Raw genomic sequence first — 28,000 nt, forward strand, 5'->3', positions numbered from 1 at the left:
CTAGATAGAATACAAGTAAAAAAGATCGACACCAAGGGTCAAAGGCTTTTACAAAAAAAAAGCTTCTTCATTCTTCCAGCGAGTAGCCTCTGCAGCAATTGACTCAAGTAAGGTTCAATTTCCTCCCCAGACGTTTAGTTGTTGCGCGTCTCTTGAGCTGTGCATTGGATTCACTGCAGTTCTTAGTTTAAAAGTGAAGGTGCAAAAGTGATTAAATAGCATCAGTTAAATCCTCTTTGAATGCGTCTCTTCCCAAGTCTTGTGGTTTTCCTCACATTCACCTGCCTCACTGCTCTCCGGTTCCAGCATCCAATATGTCCAGGGACTCTATTCAATGTCTTCGTCGATCCAAATATCGGTTGGATAGCTTTGGGCTTTGGATGGACAGAATGGGCTCATACGCTTCACAATATCACTATCACCGTTAACATGGCAGTCACTGATCTCCCAAATTCTACTTATTTGGGGGAACTGAAGATGCTGCATTTCCACAAATTACTCACGACACTGCCTAAGCAACGTTGGAATGTGGTCTTTGAAGTGAAGTTTCCCATTCAGGATCCACTGCCCGATATCACAGCCATTCTCCTCAATGGCGACTATATATGCTCGACTCGAGGTCAGTGATTTCTTGTATTTTATTGATTTCACAAGACATGTTTCACTAAATCCTGTCATTCTGTGCAGAAAATGCATTTAACAGCACAAAACCCATTAAAATTCAACTCTACATGGAGTATAACGATCATACAAAGGTCCAGAAATATACCGGAAAAATTGTAACAAGACCTACCCCAAGGCCAGATACGGAGATGATAGTGGACAATAAATTTGGGTATGAAAACAGTATTTTTCATCAAAATTTAATCTTGAATTTAATTTAGTAAAGTTTAATTTAAAAGGGTTCTGAGTCAAACACAAGGGTAATGTTAAACGACTAGGAAAACTTACAAAAATTATATGATAAAGACCTTATTTTTCGAATCTAATTTTTCGAAATCTATGCAGAATTTCTAAACCTTTTTAAAGGTACCACATTGGCGAAAATCGGTTAGGCTATTTAGCAGAAAATGATTATTCTCTTAAAAATTGAACGGTCTACAAAAGGCCATCTTGACTTTACTGCTCGAACTCCACAGAGAGGGCAGTATATCCCCCCAGGGATTACCTTTTTCAACATATCTTAAACATGACTTACAAAAACGATTGCTGTAAAATGATGTCACTCTGTTTGTCCGTCTGTCCGGCCGTTATCACGTCTGGGGTATCAACGGTTAGAGATGGAGACTTGAGACTCGTGATAGGAACCAACACAAAATCGATAACACAGAAGCACATGAGAACAGACGTTTTCCCCGTTCTAAAGATTTCCCCTTTCTATTTTTAATTGGAATAGCACCATAATCCTTTGTGCTAATTTTCACAGGCTAAATATTCTCGAGGACCAGCTTGAGACTATTTGCGGCCCTAAGGGCTCAAATAAATACACCCCGGCTGATTCTCGACAATATTTAGCGAATTAAATTAAGCTGTCAAGATTTATTCCAAACTGTCATACTCTGAGGGATTATAATAATCGATTAAAGGTCATTTGCATAAATTTCCCTTACTGTTAAATTTTACCGGTTAAATAATATGAAGGATCACTCTGTCTATTTAGATTCCAAGGGTCTGAATTTGAATGCGGCTTAAGTTAAGGATTATTGGGTACTAATGCCAACTGTGTTAACATTTGTCAAATAAGTCGTACACTTGGCATAGAATAACTGAATATGCAAAGAATAACACAGAGTAAAAACCAACTTTACCTATAAACAGATACCTCTTCTCAACTAATACAGGTTTCTGACTGGAGCCCGTTTTTGCTCTGAACTCTAAATCCAGAATTTGGCATAGTTCACAATTGCTGTGCCATTAGGCTTCAATGGTAGAACCAGCAATGGATTATATTCCTGAATGAACCACGTCAAGCGTACGGTCTATTGGATACATGTCAATCCAGCCGATGGCTGAAACCCATCAATCCTAATCTTTTATTCCTTTGACGCGCCCAACCCTTACCATCCTTATTGGTTCTGAAAGGTTGCTTTAGGGATCTTACTGTTAGGTGCTGGACACACTTACGATTAAAGCCCAGAGACGACTAAGCTCGTTCATAACCAAGTCACAAAAGCTATATATTGTACCAGTGAATGCTAAGCCCCGTTTGCAGTGTGTCAGAAACTGATTTGGCTATGAACGAGATTAGTCGTCTTTGGACTCTGGACTTTAGTCGCAAGTGTGTCTAGGGCATTAGCTAACTGTCCTCAGTGAGTAAGCATTAGTCGCCGTGGACGGTTCACTCTCATGAAGCGTAAAATGGCTAGCACTTTCAGTTCTCCAATTTTCCTTTATGTCTTAATTTTATTTAGGGGAGCCTCATCAGGGTTTACACAATTAGAAGTATTTGAGGCCTTCTGGGTCCCGTTTCAACGCTGAAGTATCAGACCACCTTTAAGTCTAAAGCCCATATTAGATGAAAAAGGGTTGACAAAGTGTCCTAGACTTTGCGAAATGCTCGAACTCGTGACTTAGATGCTATACCTCAAAAGTACTTTCGCATCATCAACAGATTTAAACCGATTCATAGATCTTTCAAAAGAACCTCCAAAATTGTTTTAAAAGTAAATAGAATATATTTTCGGATAAAAATTAGTTATCGCCTATAAACCGGTTCATAATCGGTTCAGAACCGATTATAGTTTTATAGGATTTTATTATCAGTTTTATAGGAAATTCCAAGACCTTTCCAAGGAGCCCAAACATGACCCCATTCGCTTGATAAATGCGCTCTCTAGTGTCTTTTTAAACTTTCACCTTGAAAAAACCGTTATTAGGAATGATTCAATGGTATTTTCGTATATAAGGACGAAATGTCCACCTGAGTAATCTCTACACATAGGGTAAGGGCTCATAATTTTGGACAGTCCGCTTATAAGCATCGATGTTCCAAGTTTGAAGTGCGATATTTTCGATACTAATTAACTTTTTTTGTTACTCTCTTTTCAGAAGGGTTGTTTATAAATTTGGCAAGGGTTTATTGTCTTTGTGTTTACTAAAATAAGTCTTAATACGTTTAAAAATGAATTGATATGTAGAGGTGAATTTGACTCGAATTTTGGACAACTTGGCTGTATATTTGGACAGGTAATCCGCCTCAACAGGATGCCCATTGTGCTTCATTTCATGAACCAATCTTACCAAGTCCTCTTCCTGTTCATGTAAGGGAAACGCAGAATGTCACAAGAACCCGGAAACTTTCCATATTATTCATTAAAGTGAGTTGACTTCGGTACTCCAAGTACGTGCGGATTTGCGCATTCCTTGGCCTTTCCGGGAGCCTTTCAATGCTTTTCTCATTACATCTCTTTCATAGAGATGATGCTCCTTTATTTCTCCAGACATTTGTCCAACCTAGTCATCACAAAACCTCAAACTTCACAAAATTTCGGAGAGAAAAACACATGTTTAAAATAAGGAGTATCACCTCACTGGTGAACCTCTTAGAAAATTTCCCATTTTTCAGACGAAAAATCTAATTAACAAGGCAAATCTCACTTCAGGTCAAATGTATAAATCACTACTAACGTGAATCAACACCATTTTCAATGAATATTTAATAATATCACTGAAAAACAGCGAGGAAAAATTGTTAGTACTTCACCACAGCTATATAAGACTGAAGTAAACACAGAGTTCTGTTATATTTCTCATAAGCAATTGCTCACACTGAATTTTCAACAAAGCAATTTCAACTCAAATCACATTAAAAATTTAACGTATTTAGTGTTAAAATCTTCCAAAAAGAACAATTATTTAGATAAAATTCATTATTCATCAAATATTGGAATAAAAATCCATAATTTTAATCAACTTATTTTTAGTGTCCAATTTTATCCTCAAAGTGTCCAAAATAAGAAACTGTCCAAAATTATGGGCCCTTACCCTATACAAAAATGAAAAAAATTGCACGACGCGTTTTTGAGCAATTCCAAAAAACATGGTTTTGTAGGGGAAGGGGAGGGGTGGGGGGAAGATGAGGGGTATATTAACGATCTTTGGGTCGACTTATGGGGGGTCCCCTGAAGGTCCTAAGTCGCTATCTCTAACCATTTGGCCTCTAGAGGTGGCGACAGCCGGACGGACAGACGGACAAAGCGTGGCGACATTTCTCAGAAATCGCCTGAAACGTGAAGATTTGTTGACAAAAGTGGTCTTCGGGGGATGTAAGGTGGGAATTTTGGGGGGTGGAATAATTGAGGGATTATATATACTGCTCTCTCCTTGAAGTTCGAGCAGTAAAATATCAAATTTAAATCCAAAATTTTTAAAATTTCTAGACAGTGATTTTGATTCGCAAATTGAAGGATTTTTTTTTAAGACAAATTTAATATCTTTTCAGGGAGGAACAGGTTGAATGTGGGACAATTGATCATGACAACATTTTCCAGTCACTTGTACTCCATGGAATGACAATTACACGGGGAACTTGGCCCTGGCTCGTGTCAATTTTCTCATACGTTGGCCCTAGACTTGGATTCCAGTGTGGAGCAACTTTAGTATCAAATAAGGTCGTAATAACGGCCGCTCATTGCTTCTTTGATCGCTACAATCGCAAAATAGCCACTGAAGACGTTATTTTAATCCTTGGGCAACACAATTTAAAACGTCCTCACGATCGTGGAACTAAAATTGTCTATCCACACAGTATCAACATTCATGTGAACTATCAGAAACGCAATACCATAGATTCTGATATTGCTGTTGTAGTACTTTCAGAAGTCATACGATTTACAACTTTCATTCGACCAGCATGTTTGTGGAAGGAACCTTCGTCCAAGGAGAGCATTGTAGGTCTCAACGGAGTCACAGCTGGTTGGGGTAGGGATGAACATGGGAATTTCTTTACGGAATTGCCCAAAAAGGCAGAAATTCCCGTTGTGTCCGATGAGACATGTTTGCGCTCTCATGATGCCTTCTCCAAGATCACTTCTGAGGTAACATTTTGTGCAGGATGGCGCAATGGAACCGATGGACCTTGCAACGGAGACTCTGGTGGTGGATTAATGTTCTCCCGTGAGGGCAAATGGACCCTCAGAGGAGTAGTTTCAACTTCCTTAACTGACCGACAATCAAATTTATGCGATCTCAAGGAATACGTAGTCTTTACGGATATTGTGACTTTTACAAGTTGGATTGAAGCATTTATGGACTGATTGAAAAGAAAATTGCTTATTTTCATCTCATCATTTCCTAAATTTTTCTTTATTCACTGGTTGGAAGGAGGAAAATTGTTCACTTCTGAGAAATTCATCAGTTTCACAATCTCCATTTTTTTTCCTCTTTATTTCTTAAATCTCTAGATTGATCATTTAGTTTTAAATTATTTTCTTTTTTATAAATTAATTTAGGAAATAAAAATGTTGTGTCCATCAAACTCCTTCATTCACTTTTCAGGGTGCAATTTAAAACCGTTCTTTCTTCCTTCACTTTATACACGACTATATATAAAAAAGAACTATGTTTTTTTTATTTACACTTCTTGACTCACTGTTTGGGATTCTATGTTTTCTTTTTTTTAAGTATGAAAGGGACATGTTGGTTCCAAAGAGATTCCTATAAAGAGATCTCCTTGGATGGCATTAGTATGCCAATGAAATGTTCAAGGGGGGGAAGGATGAGGGCAAAATGATGTAAAAATTAAAAAGAAATAAGAATAGGGAAAGAGATCAGTTTTGAGAACACTCACTTTGTCACACATTTTCACCACACAATACAAACATCCTCGGATCTCTACGTTGTCGATTCCTATCCATTCTTCCCTTTGGCTTGGGTCGCCTGAGGTGACTGCTGAGGCTGTGGTTGTTGTGGAGGTTGCTGTTGTTGCTGTTGCTGCGGAATTGAGATCATCTTGAGACCCTGTAAGGTCTTCAGGTTGATTGGTCCGCCTTGGAAACCCGGCGGCAGAAGAATCTGTCCACCACTTTGAAGTGCCAAAACGACTCTTTGCTGTCCCGGACCACCAGTACCAGGTGCTTTTACTAAATTTCCCTGCAATGACATTACCAAAGCGGACTTTCTTGTATTTTGCCCTAAATAAATTAAAAAATATATAATCCTAATTCAATCATAAAATTTTTATTTCCAAAAATTCGTAGAGCATTTAATTTCCAATTTCCCGAACCTTTAAGGTCAACAGATAACTTTAGGACAGCAGTAGGGATAGTCCAAATTCGGTCTGATAGGCACAATAACACAATTAGTTCCAGTCGTTTTCAATTCATCGCAATACTCAATATCAAGGACCTTCCCATCATAACAGAAGAAACTGACACATTTTTCCGGATGAGTCCATTCCTTTCCGTGCTCCAGAAATTTGTCCATTATACGACAAGGGGCTTCTCTTGGGATTGATTCTTTTATTTGAGTAAATTCCAATGGTATTGGTGGAGGACTGGTATCTTTAACAGTAACAGTTTCTTCTGCCAAAATCGAAATTGATAGCAGAGCTAATAGAAAAACCACCTTCTGCATCTTTTCTAATTTGAAGAATATATTTTTATGCAAACAAAAAAAAAAGGCAAGATCTCACGAATAATATTGAATCAAAAGTGAATATTTCAAGTGCAAAAGATCAACTGAACAATCACAATTGAGAATTTGCAGACAATTTCAGGTTGAAGGACAACACAATGGAGTAGATCAAGTTATTTTCTGCTGAGCAGGTTTTTTTAACTCTTAAAGTGCATATGCAATGTATGCATGGAAGAAGCATTGATCTCATAAAAACGGAAGACTCGCAGGGTTTATGGATCTCATATAAGTGTATTTTCTTACTTAAAGATTTAGTAACTTAATTTATTGATAGCATAAATCTACGCGAAATCAAAATAGGGGAAAGGACTCTTCCTTCTAACGTTCATGCCTTCGAATAATGTGAATTTCTTCTATTTTTTCTAAAAGACTTACACATACTTATCACGTAGTTATCAATAATTGATGATAAGCTAACTAATATTTAATAGAAATGTGTATGTCTCTTAGGAAAAATAGAAGAAAATTCACAATATTCGAAGGAATGAACGTTCGAAGGTAGAGTACTTTCCCCTACTAACGTATTATACAGCAGGATGTTTAATGTCAAAACTTTCGAAGAACTATTTGAAGGAAGATTTGAATAAAAAATAGGTCAGATGGGTCTGCTAAAATTCTATAATTCGTTTTGGTAATTTTGTATTCGACCTAAACTACTGGAAAGTATTGAAGTTACGACAATATCATTATCACTTGCAACTCTGTATTTTTGTTAAAGTTCAAAATTTTATATATTCTGTACTCCAAGAGAAAACTATTTCACAAATTCTGTTTTAGGTAGACCTCAGAGAACCTCAAGGAACCTTCAGCCCTTAACAAATAAGAACAAACCCCATAAACAACTTGAATTGAAGACTAAACAAAGTTATTTATATTTTATAAAAGTACTAAGCAAAGATAAAATTAATCTAATTGAAGGCTGTAGATAAGATATATTTAGAGTAGACACGCCTTTCATGATAATCCTGAATCCTGAATGAATCCTGACATTTTGTATTTATTACCACTACACATAAAACTTTATTTTAGCAGATATTTTTAGCTTTAGTTCAAATATAGCTTGGTGTTGGACCTTTCAAGCAAAAGAGAGTTCATTCAACAATAAAACAGTAAAAGGGTTCAATAGGGTGTCCAGAAAATCTGAAAACCATTATATCGCTCATTCTAATTGCCCAAATTTGATGATCTTGGATGATAAAGAAATGTATTGTTAAATGATATAACTGTGCTAACGGCATTTGTTTTGGTCCAGCCTATTCAAAGACGACTAGTACTCAAGATAAGAAAGATTGGAATTCATGAGATTATAAGCAAATAGAGGATTGGACCACGGTCAAAATCCCGTAATCCAAAAATCTCAAACGCCAAAATCCCGTAATCTAAAATTCTGAACGCTAAAATTCCGAAAAGTCAAAACTCCGAAATCCAAAATCCTGAACGCTAAAATCCTAACCACCAAAATCCCGAAATTCAGAATGCCGAACACCAAAATCCCGCAAATTCAAAATCCTGAAAAGTCAAAGCCCCGAAATTCAAAATTCTTAAAGCCAAAATATCGAAAGCCAAAATTCCGAAAAGCCAAAATCCCGAAAAGCCAAAATCCAGAGGCGTCAAAAATTCGAAACTCAAAATCCCAAATGCTAGAATCCCAAAAGCCAAAATACCGAACGGTAAATTTCGAAATCCAAAATTTCGAAGGTAAAAATCCCAAAAGCCCAAATCCCGAACGCTAAAATCCAGAAATACAACATTCGGAACGCCAAAATCCTGAAAATCCAAAAATCTGAAAAGTCAAAGCTCCGAAATCAAAATCCCGAAAGCCAAAATCCCAAAAAGCCAAAATCTCGAAGACCATAATCTCAAAAAGCCAAAATTACAAACACCAAACCCATAAAACCTAAAATATAAGGTAAGATGGGGTGATTTGGAACCATGTCCAATTTGAAACATTTGATATTTCCGCACTAATTCAGATGGACAATGCGACAAAAAGACCAATAGAATAGCAAGAATGAATAAAACTTCTTGGTTGCTTTTTTCTTTTCTTTTGCCTATCTAAAAAAGTAAGGTATTTTCAAAATTCCAAATTCAAAATGATTCCAAATTACAGAAATTTTCGCTTCACAGAAATATTTCGTATAGTTCTTCGTAAATGATTGGAAATTCCTACTGTGGACTTACGAAATGTTAATCGTATAACCTTTCAAAAATTTCCTAAAGGTTTGTACTTTTCACAAATACTGTTGGGAACACGATCACTTGCCCAGTTTTTTTTTCTTCCTTTACAAATATTTGCTCGTAAAGGTTCGTAAACACACAGGACAAAAAAGAACATAAAATTTCTGTCAAAGTGATCATTTTACGAACAATGTTTATGAACAAAGTAGGGGAAAGTACTCTCCCTTCGAACGTTCCTGCATTCGAATAATGAGAATTTTCTTTTAGTTTTCCTACGAGACTTACACAATTCTATTAAATATTAGTTGGCTTATCATCAATTGTTAATAATTCCGTGATAATTTACTATAAATCTCTTACAAAAAACAAAAGAAATTTACATTATTCGAAAGCATGAACGTTCGAAGGGTGAGCACTTTCCCCTACAACCTTTTACAAACATTTTAATCGGTTATACGATTTACAAGCATTTAGTAAGTCGGCAATGGAAAATCTCAAATATTTACGAACAATTCTAGGAAATATTTTTTTCTGTCTTGAGTTCTTTGAGAAAAATTATTTAATCTCCACGCTTTGTGTCAGTTCAACTGATGCGAATGGAAAGGCTAAACGATTAAAGAAAGATATCAAAAGAGGGTTTTCATAAAGCCCTTCAAAATACGATAGGAAAAAGTACTTTCTCTTCGAACGTTCATGTCTTCGAATAATGTGAATTTTCTTTTACTTTTCCTACGAGAATTACACAATTCTATTAAATATTAGTTAGCTTATTATCAATTATTAATAATTATGTGATAATTAAATAAAATCTCTTAGGAAATATAAAAAAATCACATTATTCGATGGCATAAACGTTTGAAGGAAGAGTACTTTCCCCTACCAGAAAATATTTACTACAAAATGATTCAGCAAAAGAATTTAAAAAAAAACTTTTAAAAATTTCAAATTGAGAAATTTAACAATTTTCAATCAATTTGTGATAGAAAAAATCCATTGTGTTATCAAAACCGAATATTAAAACTTTCATGAAATCTTTATTCATGAAATTCTTTTACGAATGTATTACTTTCGAAAATAAAGATTTTTAGGACGAAAAATAATTATTTAGGAATTGTCCTCTATATTTTTAGATAGTATGAAACTAACGTAGATTCCTGAAAAAAAGTTCAGTTCAAAACTGCCCCACTTTCGCCTACTACAAAATATTCCAAATGAATTTTGTCACTCACCTTCTTGACCTGTGCTCCAAGAATCATTTGTGATGGTTGCTGTTGCGTCGCCACTTGCACCGGTGCCTGCATTTTTACTGTAGCTTGAGGTGATGCTTGACTTGAAGATGCCACAACCTTTCCCACTGGACTAGCAGCACTTGCAGTAGCTGGAGATGCTGTACCTGAAACACTATTTGCACTGGAACCCTCTCCAGCCTGCTGCGTTTGTCCCTGCTGAACCTGTGCTTGAGTTTGCTGTTGCACCTTGACAAATTGATTTCCAATCATGACGGTTTGTGCATTGGAACTTGTGGGACTGATGAGATTGAGACTATTGCTCTGAACTTTCAGTGTTTGACCACCGATAACAAGATTGGCACCATTTGTCCCGGCTGAACTTTGCAAAATCACCCCCTGAGTCTGACCACTTTGTCCAGGAGTCGCTGATTTACTTGCAATTATCACCGGTTTCCCACCAATGTGGGCAATATTCAGATTTGACGCATTCACCATTCTGAGATATTACAACAAAAAAAATATGACCTGGAATTTTTTAAAGAAAAAATATAATTTTTGAGGTTTTTACCTTATTCCTGGCTTCATTTTCCCTGTGGCTATATTCTGAACACCCACTAATTTGGCATTGACCATAGCTTGAGCAGGAGCCACATTTTTCGTGGAACTTGTGGCTGTTGCTGTAGCCTTCTGTGCTAACAATTTCTGTCCAGTCTCACCGGCTGCTGCACTTCCGGCTGTCACTGTGGCAACTTTTACACGTCCCGTGGTGGCAGTTGTTGTAATTGGCGACGCCACAACTCTCTGCGGAGTCGCAACAGATATGATGTTTCTGGCCGGTGATACAACAGCGTATTGTGTAATGTGTGATCCAGGAGCTCCAGCCAATTGAATGAGATTCGTCTGACCCGCTTTGGCTCCTGCCACGCGAATCGGCGTACCAATGCCTTGCTTCTGCAGCAGACTCTCCAACGAAATCAACTGACCACTTTGATTTGTCAGCACTTTCAGAGGACTAGAACCACTTGTAGCTGGACGTACAGTAGCCACAGTTGTGGGTTTTCTAGCCATTGTTTGAGTTACGGCAGATGATACAAGAGTTGTTGTGGCAGTTGTTACGACAGCCACAGTTTTGTCTCCAGCAGACGCTTGACTGGCCTGGGCTGTTGTGGTAGTCTTTTGCTGTATCTGAAGCATTGGATGCTGCTTTATAATGAGAGATTGTTGTCTCCCAGGTGTTTGATTCTGCTGCAGATTTTGACTCTGAAAAGTAGAAATTTCTTCCATTGCTCAAAGAGTAGGGGAGACTGGAGCAAAAAGTCACAAATCGAAAAATTCAAAATTCAATATCTTCCAAGGTAAAAAAGATGGCGGCTCAAATTTTTTTCTATAGATAACCTCCATAGACCTTCTTCAATGTCGTATGTTTCTTAAAATTCGAACAAGGAATTTAGAAAATAAAAACTATCGAAATTTTTAGTCCTATTTTTGAAATATTTTCCTTGCAATAGTCACAAAATTACCTTTTAGAAATTGGCTCGATAAACGTATTTCCTTACAAAATAGAGGAAAATTACTTTCACAAAGTTGTAGAGCGGTAAATTTCCTAAAAACTGCGCTAATTAGAAATTTTTAAAGCGCTCGAGTAGCTTGTAAAAAAATAAAATATCCGTTTTGTGACTTTTTGCCCCAGTCCCAATGAATTTCAATGAACTTTTCTTTCTTTTGTTGGCCTTCCCCACTCAGACTATATAAAATAGAAAATGACCAGTGATAAGGCTAGATAAGCTTACGGTAGCTGAGTTTTTTTACAGGTGACCCCGAAAATTCGATTGTGAGTTGAATTTTCGGGGTAAAGAATCGCGTCGTGCCAATTCATTTCGACCGCCGACAAACATTTTACTCGACGGGATTCTTTTCCCCCAAAATTCAACTCACAATCGAGTTTTCACACATTCCGAGTTGCAAACACCTTGAGTTGCACGCTTTTCGAGGTCGCCTGTAAAGAATCTCAGCTACCATAAGCTTATCTGGGCTTATCACTGGTTTCTACAAAACATTTTTTTCGCGTGGCAAAAATTTAGTCATTACGAAGCTTGGAATCGTATTAATTCTCCAAAATTTACATAATATTTTTTTTCAACTCCTCCCTAACCTGATGAATTATCCTGTTGTAACTTTTATATTTAATTCATCTGCGACTTTTCAAGAATTAACCTCTCCTTTAACAATTAACTATCTAGGGTAAATGTCCTAATTCAAAACCATTTCCAGACGCTTTAACTTTCACAGAAAATTCAACACTTCAAGTTCAATTTTTTCTGAAGAGAATTACATAAATTTGCTCCTTGACTCTTCTAGAATGTTACTGTTTAGTGAAATTTTTTTTAAATATAATTTGAAAACTCCTTAAATTAAGCAAAAGATGTTGCCGAAATAGGCAACATTACCACACCGGAGAAACGCTCACAAAGTATCTATTTTTTAACGCGAAATACAGGATCCAATTAGAAAATTTTACCCGAAATTTAAAGAATGATTCACTATTAACTTAAACAGAAAGAAACTTTAGTGAAAACTAATCAATTTTCATGAAAAAAACATCGAAGGAAAACCCTCTACACTTCACCATAAATCACAAGACTACTATAGAAAAACTGAGTTTCTACGACACAATTTAAATTCAAATTATACCTAAAATTTAACGATTTTTGTGTTAATACATCCTAAAATTAATAAATATTTAGATTTTAGATTAGATTTCAGTTTATTTCCTGCCTTTTGGATCCAACGATCCTTTCTTAAGACTATATTTAAAAGCAAAATAAATTCATTGACTATTCGAAGATTAAATCCATAACACTGTGCAATAATTTTAAACTTTTTGTTTGTCCCTTTGGCCGAAATTACACTCAAAGTGGCCGAAATACAAAGCTGTCCGAAATTTGGCACACATACCCTACGATTTTTTTCAGAACAGAGGGAGTATCTTCCTATAATTTACTTATGTTTGTCTGTATACATGTTACTCATAGTAAAATATTCTCAAAAATTGCACTTTTTTATTTTCTGTGCAACTACTTAAATATTAATTATAGAAATTTGAAAAGATTTAGTTTTTTTACTGATAAAAATTTAGTATTATACTGATAAATTTTAAATTTTTGCTTACCAAATTTAATTTTCAAACATTCTGGCACAACTTTTAAGTTAGGAAAATTTAATGGAATTAAAATTCACATCCCTTTCTTTCTTAAACGTTTTGTGTCGTACTCTTCTTATTTTGAACATGACAAAACAAATTCAATTTAATTTTGAAAGGGATATGAATTTTGATTTAATTAAATTTTCCTGATCTAAAAGAGTGCCGGAGGAATTATTGACCGAATTTAATTTAGGTGCCATGATCACACCTATTTCTTCCACCGACACAACTTTTAGATTAAACAAATTTCATGAAATTAAAATTCAACCCTTCTCAAACGTCTTGCATGTGCCAATTCCACTCTTTCTTTCTCTTCTTCTTTTGAACGTCATACCAAATTCAATTTAGTTCAATCCAATTTCGAGTGGGAAAAAGTAAGACAAATAATGTAAAACGTTTGAGAAAGACAAAGATGTGAATTTTGATTTCATGAAATTGTCCTAATTAAAAATGAAGTACCAGAGCCATTATGTATCTGGCACACCTTTTAGACCAGGAAAATTTCCTGAAAGTAAAATTCACGCCTATTTGCACTTAAAAGTTTTACATATCTCTATCTCACATTTCCTCACTTAAATTAGATTGAAAAAATTGAATTTGGTGTGATGTTCAAAAGAAGAAGAAGAAGAGTGCGAAAGAGTAGGATAGACTTATGCAAACAGTTTGAGAAGGAAAAGGATGTGATTTTTGATTTCATGAAATTTTCTTGATCTAAAAGGTGTGCCAGCGCCATTACTGACCAAATTCAATTTTTTTGCTAATGGCTCTGGCACACCTTTTAGATCAGGAAAATTTCAAGAAGTCGAAATTCGCATCCCTTTCTTTCTCACATGTTTTGCATATGACTATCTCATTCTTTCGCATACCAAATTCGATTGAGCTAAATTGAATTTGGTGTGATGTTTAAAAGAAGAAGAAGAAGAGTGCGAGAAAATGAGATAGACATATACACAGCATGTGAGAAAGAAAGGGATTTGAATTTCGACTTCACGAAATTTTCTTGATCTAAAAGGTGTGCCGGAGCCATAATTTGCTATTTTGTCATTGAAAAACAGAAAAAAAATCGAAAATTTCTCTTTGTCCCTTCATTGTATTTTACACAACCGAAATCGAAGAGTAAATATTGAGTTTGACTTGTATTCATCATAAATATTTTTCTAAACAATTTCAAAGTCCTATTTGAAATTCATATTTGAACTGCCGCAACCTCCCGTAAATTCCAAAAAATATTCAATGGCCAATAAAATTTTCTAAAGTTCTTTGAGGAAAATGCTCTTACTAATAGACTCTGATCCCCAAATATTCTTCAACTTGCACAAATTACAAAATAAACAATCTGAAATTCATGTAAAATTCTTGGCAAACTGCCCAAAAATTTCCTAAACATCCAAAGGAAGCATCTTAGCAATTGCAATAAAATAAAATTAGAGAATTCACTCACCTTAAGTTGTTGCTGCCGGAGAGTATTGAAGAGATTCTGCTGCTGCTGTGGCGTTAGATTAGCCGTAGAGACGGTTTGCATCTTGGCCCCATTAGCTGCCCCACCCGTTTGCTGTATCTGAATAATTTGGGGATTGATGAGACTACTTCCCGGCATTGTGGCTGTATTTGTGCCACTTGTCACGGGAACTGTACTCGTAACAATCTTCACGATACTGCCAGGACCACTTTGAGTCTGATTGGCAGCCACAATGATTGATTTGAGTTGCTGCTGAGTAGCCTGTTGACTTCCACTGGCTGACACCACAACGGCATTCTGCACTAGACGTTTCTGCTGCTGTTGCTGCGCAATTATATTCTGCAGGATTTGCTTTTGTTGCGTTGGCGTCAATTGCTGTTGGCTCTTCACAATGCCTCCAGGCGGTGTCACAATGCCACTCACAACACTCAGACCACCCTTATGCTGCAGTGTGGGCGTCTTCACTGCTGTCGATGACACCACAGTTGGTGTCTTTTGCTGATGGAGTGAGATCACAGCCGGATTTATGAGACTCTTCGTGGCCATGTTGGTTGCCACGCGAATTGCATTCTTGCCCAGAAGTGACGAACTTGCCACTGCTTTGTCTCCCAATGTACTTGTCAGTGCTGGTGGCACTGAACTCTTTACTAGCTTCGGACTCATCCCAGCCACTGTTGTAGCCGGCAAGGTACTAATTACCTTGGCCAGAGTAGCTTCTCCGCTGGTATTTGTGAGATTAAAGGGGATTATATAACTCTGACCACTGGCTGAGGTCTGTGTAAGAAGTGGTGGCGCTTTGCTAGGGCTCTGAATGAGGATTGGTGGCTTCCCAGGGGCCTTTTTAACTCTTGTGGCTACATTGGGACTCTGGGCGCGATTTTGCTGATTCACCAGAACAGATTGTGTAGCAGAGTTTGCCAGGAGGGATGTCAGTGGTCTTGAAACATTTCCATGTGTGGTTGTAGCCACAGAAACATGAACTGTCTGAATACCACTCGATGTGGATACCTTAAAATTAAATGTTGTAGTTTTCAAAAAATCAGTTTATATATGCATTTTTTTGTTAGACTTTTTGTTATCAGAGTATTATATCGAGGATATCGAGTAATATCCAGGGCGGAGCATTCTCATACATTTTCCGTACAAAAGTATGGTATATTTTATCTTAAGTGATTTTTTAGTTTTAGTATAAAACCAAATGCTATCATTTTAAAACTTTTACCAAACGAAAGAGTATCTAATGTTATATGTTATTGGCTCAAAATTTATAATGATTGCACGGGGATAACTGTTCCTAAAACCTATATGAAAAAGACGTAAAATTCGAATTTTTTCTGACAAATTTTCTATTTGTAACATCAGTAACATTTTAAATTCAATAAAAATATATTCTTTGTACATGTGCCTACCATTTCGTGTTATATTTATTTTTATGGGATCTGAGACTTAAAAATTATAAAGAATTTAAGAAAAATATACCATTTCTGAATTAAAATGCTCCATCCGTTAGTTAATCTTCCTAGGTAATATCCTTAATAATCTCAAATTTTAAAAACAGAGAAAAACTTTAAGTTTCTAGAGAGGCCTGTAAATCTGAAATTCTCAAAACCGAATCGAATAAAGGGAATGAATACATTTTGTATTACATTTTGAATTAGTCTTAAAATTTCAATGGCTTTTTTTCCACATTTTCCACATTTATTGCACTGCTTAAATCCTCTAAAACTTTGGACGTTTAAGGAGGTTGAAGTAGATTCTCAATGGTAAAAAATAAGCGTTGGCCTTTTAGCTGAGATTCCTCACAATCTCAATTTTATATTGTAAAGGTAGAGCATTATTAAATTTATAAATTTACACACTGCCAAAGTTCCCCTGATTTTATAATTACTAGAACTCAAGAATGAGCAGAATTTTTTTTAACTCCAGGTCTTAGATTTCAATAATAACTTTGAATATCAATTTATTGGTCTTCATCGACCCCTATATAAAAATACATTATCCAGAAATATTTTTTTCTTCTTCTTCCCTTCATCCTTCTTCTCAAAATGGATCGTACATTTTGAGTTTTTGGATATTTTTTGGAAGTAGTCAAGGTGAATATTTGATCCATAAACATCAGGTCCTACTTCTAAAATCCCGAAAGCCAAGATCCCGAATAGACAAAATCTCGAATAGCCTAAATCTCGAAAAATCCAAAATACCGAACGCCAAATTCCTAAAAGCCATAATTTATTTACATTTTTTTGTTGTGAATTGTAAGTCCTAGCTAAAAGAAAGGAAATTAAATGTATGAGACAAAGATCAGAGGGTCCAATGTACCATCAATTGGAGAAGACCCACAATAAGATGGCAAAGTCCATTAGCACTATAAAGTAGCGGTCCTCCTAATAGGATCACAAATGTATATACAGTGCCGGACAAAATTGTACCAATGTTTCATAATTCTCTATAAAGCACTTAATATCTCAAGATCTAATTTACATTTTGACTGCAATTTTTTTTCTTAGAGAGCTTTATTATAAAACTACAAATTGTGCCTTATTAGGATTCATTAAGAAAGGGACTAATATTTTTGTAGAGCCTTTTAAAAAAAAGGATGCATTGGTCCAATTTTGTCACTTGTACCTAAACGCTACTTTTTGTTCTGAAATTTTATTTTATGAACTATTTACGTAAAAAGGAATTTAATGTAATGACTTCCAGCTGTTTTTAATGCATTTTGCATAAACACTTCCGGATTTTTTTTACTTACACTCCAAGTAATGGTAGATCTGAGTAAAATACGCTCTCATATGAAAAAGTATCAATAATGGATTTTTGGTTCAACAAAATGGCTGCAAAACATGACGTAGGCCATATCACAGAGATCAGACTACGTATCTAGGCGTGATCCAGTGGTAGGACTATCAAATCCGGACTCCAATCACAGTTTATTACCATTTATTGCTGTATTTTGACGAAAAATTCACTTTTGGCGAAGTCTGCACTATTTGCTAGCCTATAAAACTAATCAAAACCGATATCCTAAGCAACATCAGCTTCAGGGCATGATGAAATAGCTTTATACATCTAGAAAATTTGCATACCCGCAGGCGATTTATTTAGAATGAATCGGCCGTAGAAAAAAATTTTGCGCGGAGTAAAAGTAGTCAGAGAAAAATATTCAACTATTTAACCCTTTAAAGACGAGACACTTTTTACGGACTGAAAATCAACAATAAAAATTAATCTGAGAAACATAATCAATGATAAGTCTTACATCTAAACTTGGAAAGTCCAACAGAGTCTGATTCGGTGTATTTTTTACTTCTATGAACGATAGGGACAAAAATAGTCCAAAAATTTAAGTAATTTTTCTGACAATACCAATGAACAATATTTTTCGCTTAAATGAAAAATATTACGTATGAGTATTGTAGTTTTTATTACCAAAAGGGTTTTGCTTAAAAAAAATTGGAAGTTGGCGGCATTGCTTATGGCCAGTCTATACTTGTGGCCTCCTAACAGAAATCTTTAATTTTTTCTCATAAATTGATTTCGATGAACTACAAATTTAGGAATATTTCATGTGCTATCATTAAACGAAACTTTTAAACTAATTTACTTTTATATTCAGGTAGAATATTACTTATATTGCGAAAATCATTTCCGTGATGCGTTCGATGATTAAAAATACGTCAATTCGTTAAGAAAAGTATTAACGATCTTACAATTTTTAATGACTAAATTCTATATCTTCAAATGCAAATATTTAGTTGTATTTTTCAAAACTTCTTTCCTTAGTAAATATATTTCCTACTTTTACTTGATTTTCAGGATTTTTGAAACAATAAATGTTAAATAAAGACAAGGCTATAAGTTATGACGAATTTGATAAGATTACTAATTTGTGGCCGCGACATTTGACGCGTGCTGCCCTCACACGACATGAATCACAATTTGATTTGGAGAGTTGTTAATCAAATTGTTTTGGTTCAGTGAATTAGTGTTTTCTAGCAAAAATCTATGAAAGTTTAAGGTAAGCGTTGAAATAGTATTATAAAATTGCTTATAAATAAGTGTTGTGTTTGATCTCATTGTTTTTTCCCATGAACTTGCATTTTGCTGTAGATAACCTAACTTTTTCCTCTCTTAGGACAACAATACCAATGAAAAATAAGAGAAAACAACAAAAAAGAGCCCTAAGAGTCCAACTCAGAGGATGCGAGGATAATTGAGAAACATTGAGAATAAATTGACCACGACCAGATTATTCCAGTCCTTCCAGCTGCCACATTCCTCACGTAAAACTTTGCAATAAAGTCTCCGGAAAGTTTCTGGAAGAAACTTCATCACGGAGGCTTTCACAGTGTCTTTAGGAAAGGAAACAAATGAGGATATTGTAAGGTGGGCTCTTAATGCAGCCAAATATGTTATTTTTAATCACGAAAGACGGATTACCGGTCACCGTGAAGGGGAATCACTATTAATAGTACAGTGCTCAATTATGACGAAGAGCTATGAAAAACTATTATAAAAACCATGTAAATAAATAATAAAAAAATATCATATTACTTAAAATTCCTTCCTTTTCTTTTGTACTAAAATTATTTTATTACTAAGTCAGTTCTATATCATTTAAAATTGTGGCCATAAGTTCGTAAAAAAGGCCACAAGTTATGAATTTCACATGCTCGGAACAATCACATATTTTCCGACGGTTTCCGGATTTTCCTTGTAAATTCATTTGAATATATCGAATGAAACTACATGAAAGAACCTAAAGTTAAAATTTTGCTTCAGTTGATTAAAAAGGTCATCAGCTATAAGCAGATATGTTCTTAATGTGGCCATATGTAATGCCTGCACCCTATAAAATATAAATAAATTCGATTATGAATTTGAAAATTTAAAAATTCGCCATTTTTGAGCTTAAATATTTACTAAATATCAAATAGCTAGAGACTTGCAAAAAATATTTTAGATTCCTTCAACCTTCTACTTTACAATTATGTACAGACATAAGAAAAAAATAACTTTAGGTAATCAGGAAAAATTATTTTCTTTATGGAACACCGGTGTTCCAATCGTCCTTAAAGGGTTAAAAGAAATGCGTCAACAAACAGTACTCTATGGCGAGAGCTCTTCAATAAATTGTTAGAATATTTAAAATTTTTACCTCAATAAAAGAAATTAAAGTTTTATTCTGAAAAATAAGCATAGTGTCTTCAAATTTCCCACGTCACAAAACGAGTCCCGGTCAAAATCCCGCCCGCCAAAATCCCGAATTCTTAAAAGTGTCACAGCTACTCCCACGATTGCACCCGCGTTTGCTGGAGGCAAAGGGAAATCTTCTGTGTCTTGGGAAATTATTCTAGACATTTTCCTCCACATAATTCCATCAATTTCAGGATTTTGAAAATTCGGGATTTCGGCTTTCAGGATTTTGACCGCCACCGCACAAAACAGTATACATTCAGGCGTATTTCGAAAATAATTTCATAAATTGACTCCCAAAAGTAGGCAAACTTGCATAATCGTATGGCACATAATCTCGTCAGGCGCAAAATCTCGAAGTGCATAATGCCGGGACTGAGTGTAATTTTTATCCGAAATTTCATTGCATTGCTCCTAAGCTATTTTGGGCGATATTTTGAGTAATTTGTTTTGTGAAGTTAACCGTTAATGATGCGAAAGCACTTCGAAAATATTGTAGAGGAAAATTCCCGTTGAATTGAAAAGAAGTAGGGTAAAGTGGTACAAGTTGGACAGTGGTACAAGTTGGACAATGGTACAATTTGGACAGGGCTTTTTGTCTTGATAAATTTAGTACTTCATTTTAAATTTGAATATTTTTAATGCTTTAGTTTTATAATTTGGTCCCTTGTGCTTAAAAACAAATTTTGTATTGTATTTAACAAGAAAAAAACCATGTCCAACTTGTACCGGCGAATTGTCCAACTTGTAACACTATGTCCAAATTATATCACTTTACCCTATAACATGAAAGAAAAAATCTAGAGGGAAAAATGGTTGCAAGACTTACTTTGACTGATGTCGTGGGTGATGAGGCTCCAAGGGATGCCTTCTGAACGAGTCCTGGCACACTCTGGAGGGATTTGTTGATAAGAACTGGCGTTGTATGAGCCTCCAAGCTGGCCTCCACATCAATATGCTCAATTTGATTCTTATCCGTGACCAATGGCGGAATACTCTTTATGGGCACAAGTTCCGCCTTCACCACGGACCGATGCGGGGAGATTTTGTTAATGAGTGGCGGTGGTGCCACTGGCAGTTGATTGACCGTATTGGACTGAATGGTACTCAGAGCTGGCAATTGTTGACTCTTTGCCATCACCGATGGCAATCCTGGCAATTTCTGTGGCGAAGAAGACTTGATAATCTTTCCCGTGGTCACAACTACAGATGTCTGAGATACCACACCACTACTAGCAATACTCTTCAGGACATTCACATGGCTATTTGTTGGTGGACTCTTGCCAGAAATAATACGTCCCGTGGGCTTCAGTTTATTCCGGCTGGGCACCTTCTTTGGCTTCGACATTCCCTGCTGCTGCTGATGCAACCGATCAAATTCATCCTCTGACCTATCACGATGCAAATAGATCCAGATCTTGCGTTTTGAGTCAAATCTGACACATGGATCGTGTTCTGTGTGCATCCGATCGAGTGCACCACTAACAATCGTTTGGAGGACATTGTCCTGTGCCGCCGGATTCAGGTACTGACTACTCTTTAGCAATTCACAAATATCCGCTCGCGTACCTTCGCCATTTGGCAGGCGAGCCGTTGCATCGCGCACCAATGTGAGAATTGTGACAAAATTGGGTCGATCCCGGGTCAGCATATTGTGCAATCTGGCTTTACTGACACCCGGAACTTGCGTATAGATACCTTTGACTGGACCCACAACACTCTCATACCCGTGCATCCTGTATGTAAATGCCATGTGAGGATTCTCAAAACGTTGCCTCTCCTGCCGTCGGAATTCCTCAATTTCCTCCTCCGTGGCCTTCTGCACGGTCCACGTGGTGGGACACCGAGGCGGTGGCGGAGATGCTGGTTTCTCCGGTGCCAATGCACCCAAACCCATCTCTTCGCCATCACTGAAACTCGAACTACGAGTCTTTTCCAGCTTCGGCGGATTGGGTCTCGTTCCCATTTCATGCTTTCGACTCAGCCAATATGCACAGAGTGGAATTAAATGTTGATCGGTATCCCTTCCAGCTCCAATCCACTGATAAATATCCAGATTCACCTTGTACTCCAGATAGGGCACATAGTCTTCGGGCTGATCGACAAATTCTCCCGCCAGAAAATGAATAACTGACGGCAGTTGCGTCAGCCAATTGTCACAGAGGGAATACCAGTCATTGAGCGGTGTAATGGGATTTCCCAGCCACGTTGCTATCTTCCTCTGCAAATTGTCCATTGCCATCCTGTGATCGGGTGTTGCACAGAAAATATCTCGGATGAGCGATAGGAAGCATGCATGGGTCTCTTGCATCAGTTCCGGCGAACAATTTGTCTCATCGGCAATATCATTGAGAATATCAATGTGACTTGATGCATCCAGATCGACTGGCAAGTGCATCATGTCAATACCCTCGAGATCACTAAATGTTGCTGGTTTCACTTTGTCAAACACCTGATGACCTCCTCCTCCTCCTGCTCCCTGGGAATTCTCATTGATTTGTGTATCCTCAATTTTTATCATGTCACGAATATCCACAATATCCTCTTCTTCCACATTTACGTGCATCAACGCATTCGTGGACAGAATACTGCCATTTGCAGCTGTTGTCTTCTTCTTCAATCCACCCGGAGATACACTGTTAGCCCTCTTTTTCACCACAATCTTCTTCCTCTCAGCCAAACCAGTTTTAACAACGGGATCTGCCGTTGATGAAGGTGGCAGGTAGATTTCAGATTCAGTCTTCACCACAGTCTCCTCCTCGGTCTTCACCGTCATCAACAACGACGGAGATTTGTAGAGAGACGGCGTCACTTGTGGCTGAATTGGTGGCTTTGTGACATTGGCCGAAGCCTGAATGCCCGGAATAGGAGCAGCTGCAATGTCCTGCTTCAACTTGGCCAGAGCACTCTTTTTCGTACCCAATGTCACTTTGCCACTATTTGGCGTCATTCTGCGATATCCAACGGACAATTGTGTCCTCGCGTAGATATCCTTCAGCTTCACCTCACTCACATCCAATTCCGGATGATCCTGCGAAAATTGTCAAAAAAAACCATTATAAAAATTCAAGTAGACAAATAAATTTATAACTTCTGAATATTACGGAGGATTTAGAATTAGGAGTTTAATAATGGTTCCGGCACATTTTACAGATCAGGAAAATTTAATCAAGTCGAAATTCGCATCCCTTTCTTTCTCAAATCTATTGCATCAGTCTATCCCATTCTTTCGCACTCTTCTTCTTCTTTTAAACATCATAACAAATTAAATTTAAAGTTCAAAAGAATGAAATAGACATACGCAAAACGTTTGAGAGAGAAAGGGATGTGAATTTTGATTTCATGAAATATTAGGGTAAGTGTGCCAAATTCCGGTCAGCTTGCAATTTCGGCCACATTTTTTGTTCTTCGAATATCCATGAACTTTCAGGTTTTGCATACTCTAGAGAATATACAATGCAAAAAATAACAAAAAAATGTCGCTTCGACGAGCAAGATGATCTGAAGAAGACATTGAAGAATTCTTGAAGCGCATGAGAATGAAGGTGGCCGAAATAGGGCACCAATGTTATATCTACATTTTTATTCCCTTTAAAAATGATTAAGAATGAATTTAGAGAAAATAAAGACGATAAACTGTCTACAAGATTTCAAGAAACACTCCTTATTAAAAAGTAAAAAAAAATCAATTTCTATTAAAAATATTACATTTCAAACTTGAGACTTTGGCAGTTGCATGCAACTATGCCGAAATTTGGCACACTTACCCTACTCATTTTAAAGGTATGCCGGAGCCATTACGGCTCCGGTACACCTTTTTGATTTAGAAAATTTTATAGGATCGAAATTTCTATCCCTTTCTTTTTAACTCTTTCGTCTCCTTTGGGACTCTGGGTACCCATGGAAAAAAGAATTTTTTTGGATTATTTAGATTCGATAAAAATCCGATTCTTGTGGATGATTACAAACAATAAGGATGTCCAAATCTAGGATATTTTTTGCAGGATCCCAATGAACTCCTGAGCTAAGATATTTTTGGTCAAAAATCGTGAATTTTCGATTTTCTGCTTCCTTGCAGATATCCTGATTTTTTTTTTGATATTTCTAGACTCGAATAAGGAAAAACCTCTCGGGACCAATAAGTATGATAACTAACAATTACAGATTACATAAATTCTAAAAAGAATTTTTTCTTAAATTTTCAAAAAACTTGCTCAAACTTTATGGGTATTCTCGTCCCCAAAAACCTGGAGGTCAAATGTAAGGTTTTCCCGCCAATGCCCGCCATTTGCTTTTTGACACCAACCTTGTAAGAAAATTCCAAGCGGGAGCGATATTTTTGCCAAAATGGCCGATAATTTTGACATTTGGCAGCGAGGGAGATTGCTTTCGGGGAAGTTTTTCCTGTTTTTGGTGAATTCAGATTGTCGATGAAGTGTCTTTTGAGCTCTTGAGAAAGCTTAATGTGGCTACAATAACATCCGTGTTGAAAGAAGTGTGTTTTAAAGTGTTATGTATAAAATATTATGAGGAATCTGTTGACAAGCAGGAGCTTGGTGTCTTTTTTTAGCACTTCCTGGACATCGCAGAAGATACTAGTCAATAATTCATCTTGTTTTAGTTATCAACATCGTACAGGTGTTCTTTGACACGCACAAATAGTTTACAAAATCGATAATTGGCTTTGGAAAAATTGAAGTTTGTATCCTTTGTGTTCTTTTGGAGACGAGAGTACCCATGAGTTTTTCAATTTCCCAGAGGCGGAAAAATTCTTTCTCTGTAAAAGTATCATATTTGCCCACTAAGACTTACAATAAAGTGAGTTTTACTCAAATTCGTTCGCTGGATATGTTGTGGTCCGGAAAGAGTTAAAAGGCTCTAGAGAGTATATATCTCAACCGAATGCTATCGTTGGAAAGGTCTTGACAAAATCTGAATCGGTTCAAATCAGTTTACAACCGTTAATGCACCGATTCATAACCGATAACTTATTTTTATCCGAAAATCAATTCATTACTTTTAAAAAAAATTAGATGATTTTTAGAGTTATTTATGAATCGTTTCAAATCAGTTGAGAACCAATAAATTGTAAATGATACGAAAGTACTTTTGATGTAAAGTATCTAATTCACGAGTTCGAGCATTTCGCAAAGCCTGGAATGCTTTGTCACCCCTTTTTTATTTAATTTGAAAGAAATATAGCATTTTAAGATTAAATTACCTTTCAGAGAATATCGAATCAGCTTTAAAATATTTTAAAGCTGATTAAATGAAATTTTTTTTGTAAGTTGGAAGAAAGATAAAGATTTTTCTGTTTGCACTGTAAAAGCCTTTTGTAATGATTGTAATACTTTTATACCTATGTGGTGTATCTCTATTCACAGAAGAGGACTTCAGGAACTTAAGCTATTGCTAATTCGGAATTTTGAGATTTGCTAACAGTTTTAGAAGACAAAAGGAAAAAAAAACAAGGAAGGAGTACTCTCGAATACAAAGTGATTTACTTCTTCGTGGTTTTCTTGTTCTCTTTGACCATCTGAAACAAAGAGAAAATCACAAAATTCCAAAATAGACACGATTCCGAATTACCCCATCTTACCCTACTTGGCCTTAAAACTTCTTTTATCGACGAAAAAATAACAGGGAAAGGCTTTGAGGCTTCTCACTGACTCTGGTTTCGAACACTTTATACTTTTCCCATATTCCTTCAATGATTCTGACCTAATTGCAACATATGTATCTAGTCCTCAGTCACAAATTTTCTGAAAAAATAGGTTAGATTCATTCCATTGTGGCATTCCCTCAAATTTTGTTTTCGTACTAACTAGGCCCGTAATGGCATCGATCGATTTCGAATTTTGGTATGTTATAGCTGGACCTAGGACCAAGCGCCTGGCAACTTGCCCTTTTCATATGGAGCTATTTGAAGCCAATTCCTAAATTGATCTCGGAATCAACTCACAGTGCTCCGAGGAAAAAATGTATTTAAATGAAAATTTAGTATATTTATCCCTCCATACGGTAAGGTATTTTTTAATACGGAAGAACTTCTCACCTTTTGGATATTTAGCGTAACGGTCGCGAGTGCAAAAAAATTCCCATATAAATTTAAATCGAAATATGAGAAAGTGGCTTCAAATTTCAGGCAACTTGCCAGGGGGTTGCCTAGGACCTTTTGATTTAAAAAAAAACTTAAATCCCAAAATCCCATTGATTCGAACTAAAAGGGTCAAAAATTTAATTTTTTAAATGGTTAATCTATGATTAATCTATTTTAAATAGTTAATTTAATTGATTCATCAAAAAATCGATTTTCGAAATTTCGATTTTGAATTTGTCGAAAACTAGATGCTTTTTCTTTAAATTTTAGTAATGTTTTAGCTAAGGTCGAGAGCTTTTCCAATAGGGGAAAGTGCCCATTAGGGCGTTTCAACTAGGAAAATTTTTTTTTGGCACTATTCTCACGGTGCTGTATTTGATGAGACAAGAAAGTTTTTCTTCTACGACCATATGATCAGACGCTGTTTAGAGATGGCTGAACGACCCTCTCTGTAGTGTAAAATCCAGTAAAATCAGAAATTTGTTCTACAGAGAGGGTCGTTCAGTCACCTTTAAACAGCGTCTGATCATATGGTCGTAGAAGAAAAACTTTCTTGTCTCATCAAATACAGCACCGTGAGAATAGTGCCAAAAAAATTTTTTCCTAGTTGAAACGCCCTAGTGCCCATGCTTTGAACGGTCCCAAGGTTTATAATGACTAAATTTTTCCTATGTTTCCGAATAAATGCGACCCTGCAATATATTTTAAAAACAAGACACTTTCCTCTAGTTTTTAAAATATAGAAAAAATGAGTCACATTTATTGAAAAACATACGAAAAATTTAGTCATTGTAAAGCTTGGGACAAGTCGCATTCGTTTCCACTCCATACCACTGTAGCACGACCCTTACTATATCCAAATGAACCGGATTCTATCTCTAATGTTTATTAACCGATTTTAGTGGACTTTCTTTTTCTTTTGTTGAGCATTCTTTACCTCGAAAATTCAATTCACAATCGAATTTTCACGTATTTCGAAGTCACATGTAAACAATCTCAGCTACCATAAGCTTATCTGGGCTTATCACTGGTTAAAACTGGGATGGCATTTTTTTTTAATTTGTGATAAAATGTGTCTTAGCACTTTTCCAATAAACCCAGTGAATCAAATTGAAGTAAATTCATTAAAGATAAATGATTCCCGAAGTAAAAAAAAATAAATATGCGAACAACTCACTGCTTCCCGAAGCTTCCTCTTCTTGTGCTGATACAGCATCGTTCTGTAGGTGTCTTCGGAGGGCGCTGAGGGCGGTGCCTGGGCTCCCAAATGGTCTCCCGAGTTAAATCGGTGGGTCAGTGTGCTGATGATCTTCACTTCAGCACTGGGACTGTCAGGTCCGGAATTGAGGGCGAGGCTGCGTTTAGGTTTGCGTGCTATCGTTGGTGCTGATGGTGTTCCAGCCTCGGGGAATCCCTCATCATCAGACAGTGGCACTCCGATCTCTTTGGCCGTGCTGGAGATTTCCTGAAAGTACCGCTTCTTCGCCCTCATGGCGGCAGCCGTGCTTCCCACCTTCGCCACATGATTCACGGACTCGGCGGCACGTTTGAGGGAAACACCTGGGGGCGATTCGTATGCCAGCCGGATGAGTTTTTCCCGCGAAATGAGACTCGCCTTGGCTATCCGGCTGATGCGTTCGCACTCCTGGTAGCGCTGTTCACGACGCTGTGATCTCTGAATACTGTTGCGGTATTTGACGATATCGGGTCGATAGTTGCCTTCCTCCAGGTTCCGCTGGAAGTCCACTAGAGGCGACGACCCGAAACGAAAAGTCTCCCTGTTGAAGATCATCTGCAGCGTGATGTCCTTCTCGTGCTCATCATTGCCCGGAAACTTGGGCAAAAAATTATCTACGAGGTACGTTCGCATGTCATTTGTCAGGGTGTTCCACATCTTATCCGAGAAGAACTCATTGAAGATGCTCTCACTCTCACAGAGACCCTTGGGCAGATTCAGTCGTTGTTTGAGTATTGTTGCAGCCTCCAAGGGCTCAGCTTTTTAT

At 36.7% G+C, this 28,000-nt stretch overlaps 2 protein-coding genes across 2 annotated transcripts; one reads left to right on the top strand and one right to left on the bottom strand.

Annotated features, from left to right (window-relative positions):
* The first annotated feature begins 102 nt into the window (after window positions 1-102).
* Window positions 103-5,476, top strand: LOC129810423 (serine protease gd-like). Its single transcript, XM_055860890.1, has 3 exons — window positions 103-619; window positions 688-835; window positions 4,442-5,476. Exons 1-3 carry the CDS (start codon window positions 241-243, stop codon window positions 5,253-5,255), a joined length of 1,341 nt encoding a protein of 446 aa, XP_055716865.1. The 5' UTR covers window positions 103-240; the 3' UTR covers window positions 5,256-5,476.
* LOC129807541 (nuclear factor related to kappa-B-binding protein) lies at window positions 5,275-27,996 on the bottom strand (the record flags this gene model as incomplete). The annotated part of the gene is made up of 6 exons (XM_055856926.1): window positions 5,275-6,090; window positions 10,041-10,536; window positions 10,609-11,300; window positions 14,684-15,709; window positions 20,727-22,928; window positions 27,175-27,996. Coding segments are annotated over 6 exons (5,481 nt in total), but the record flags the coding sequence as incomplete, so codon positions are not given.
* Between the last annotated feature and the right edge of the window lie 4 nt (window positions 27,997-28,000).

The sequence above is a fragment of the Phlebotomus papatasi genome, chromosome 1, assembly GCF_024763615.1.
Source record: "Phlebotomus papatasi isolate M1 chromosome 1, Ppap_2.1, whole genome shotgun sequence".
Classification (NCBI taxonomy): Eukaryota; Metazoa; Arthropoda; class Insecta; order Diptera; family Psychodidae; genus Phlebotomus; species Phlebotomus papatasi.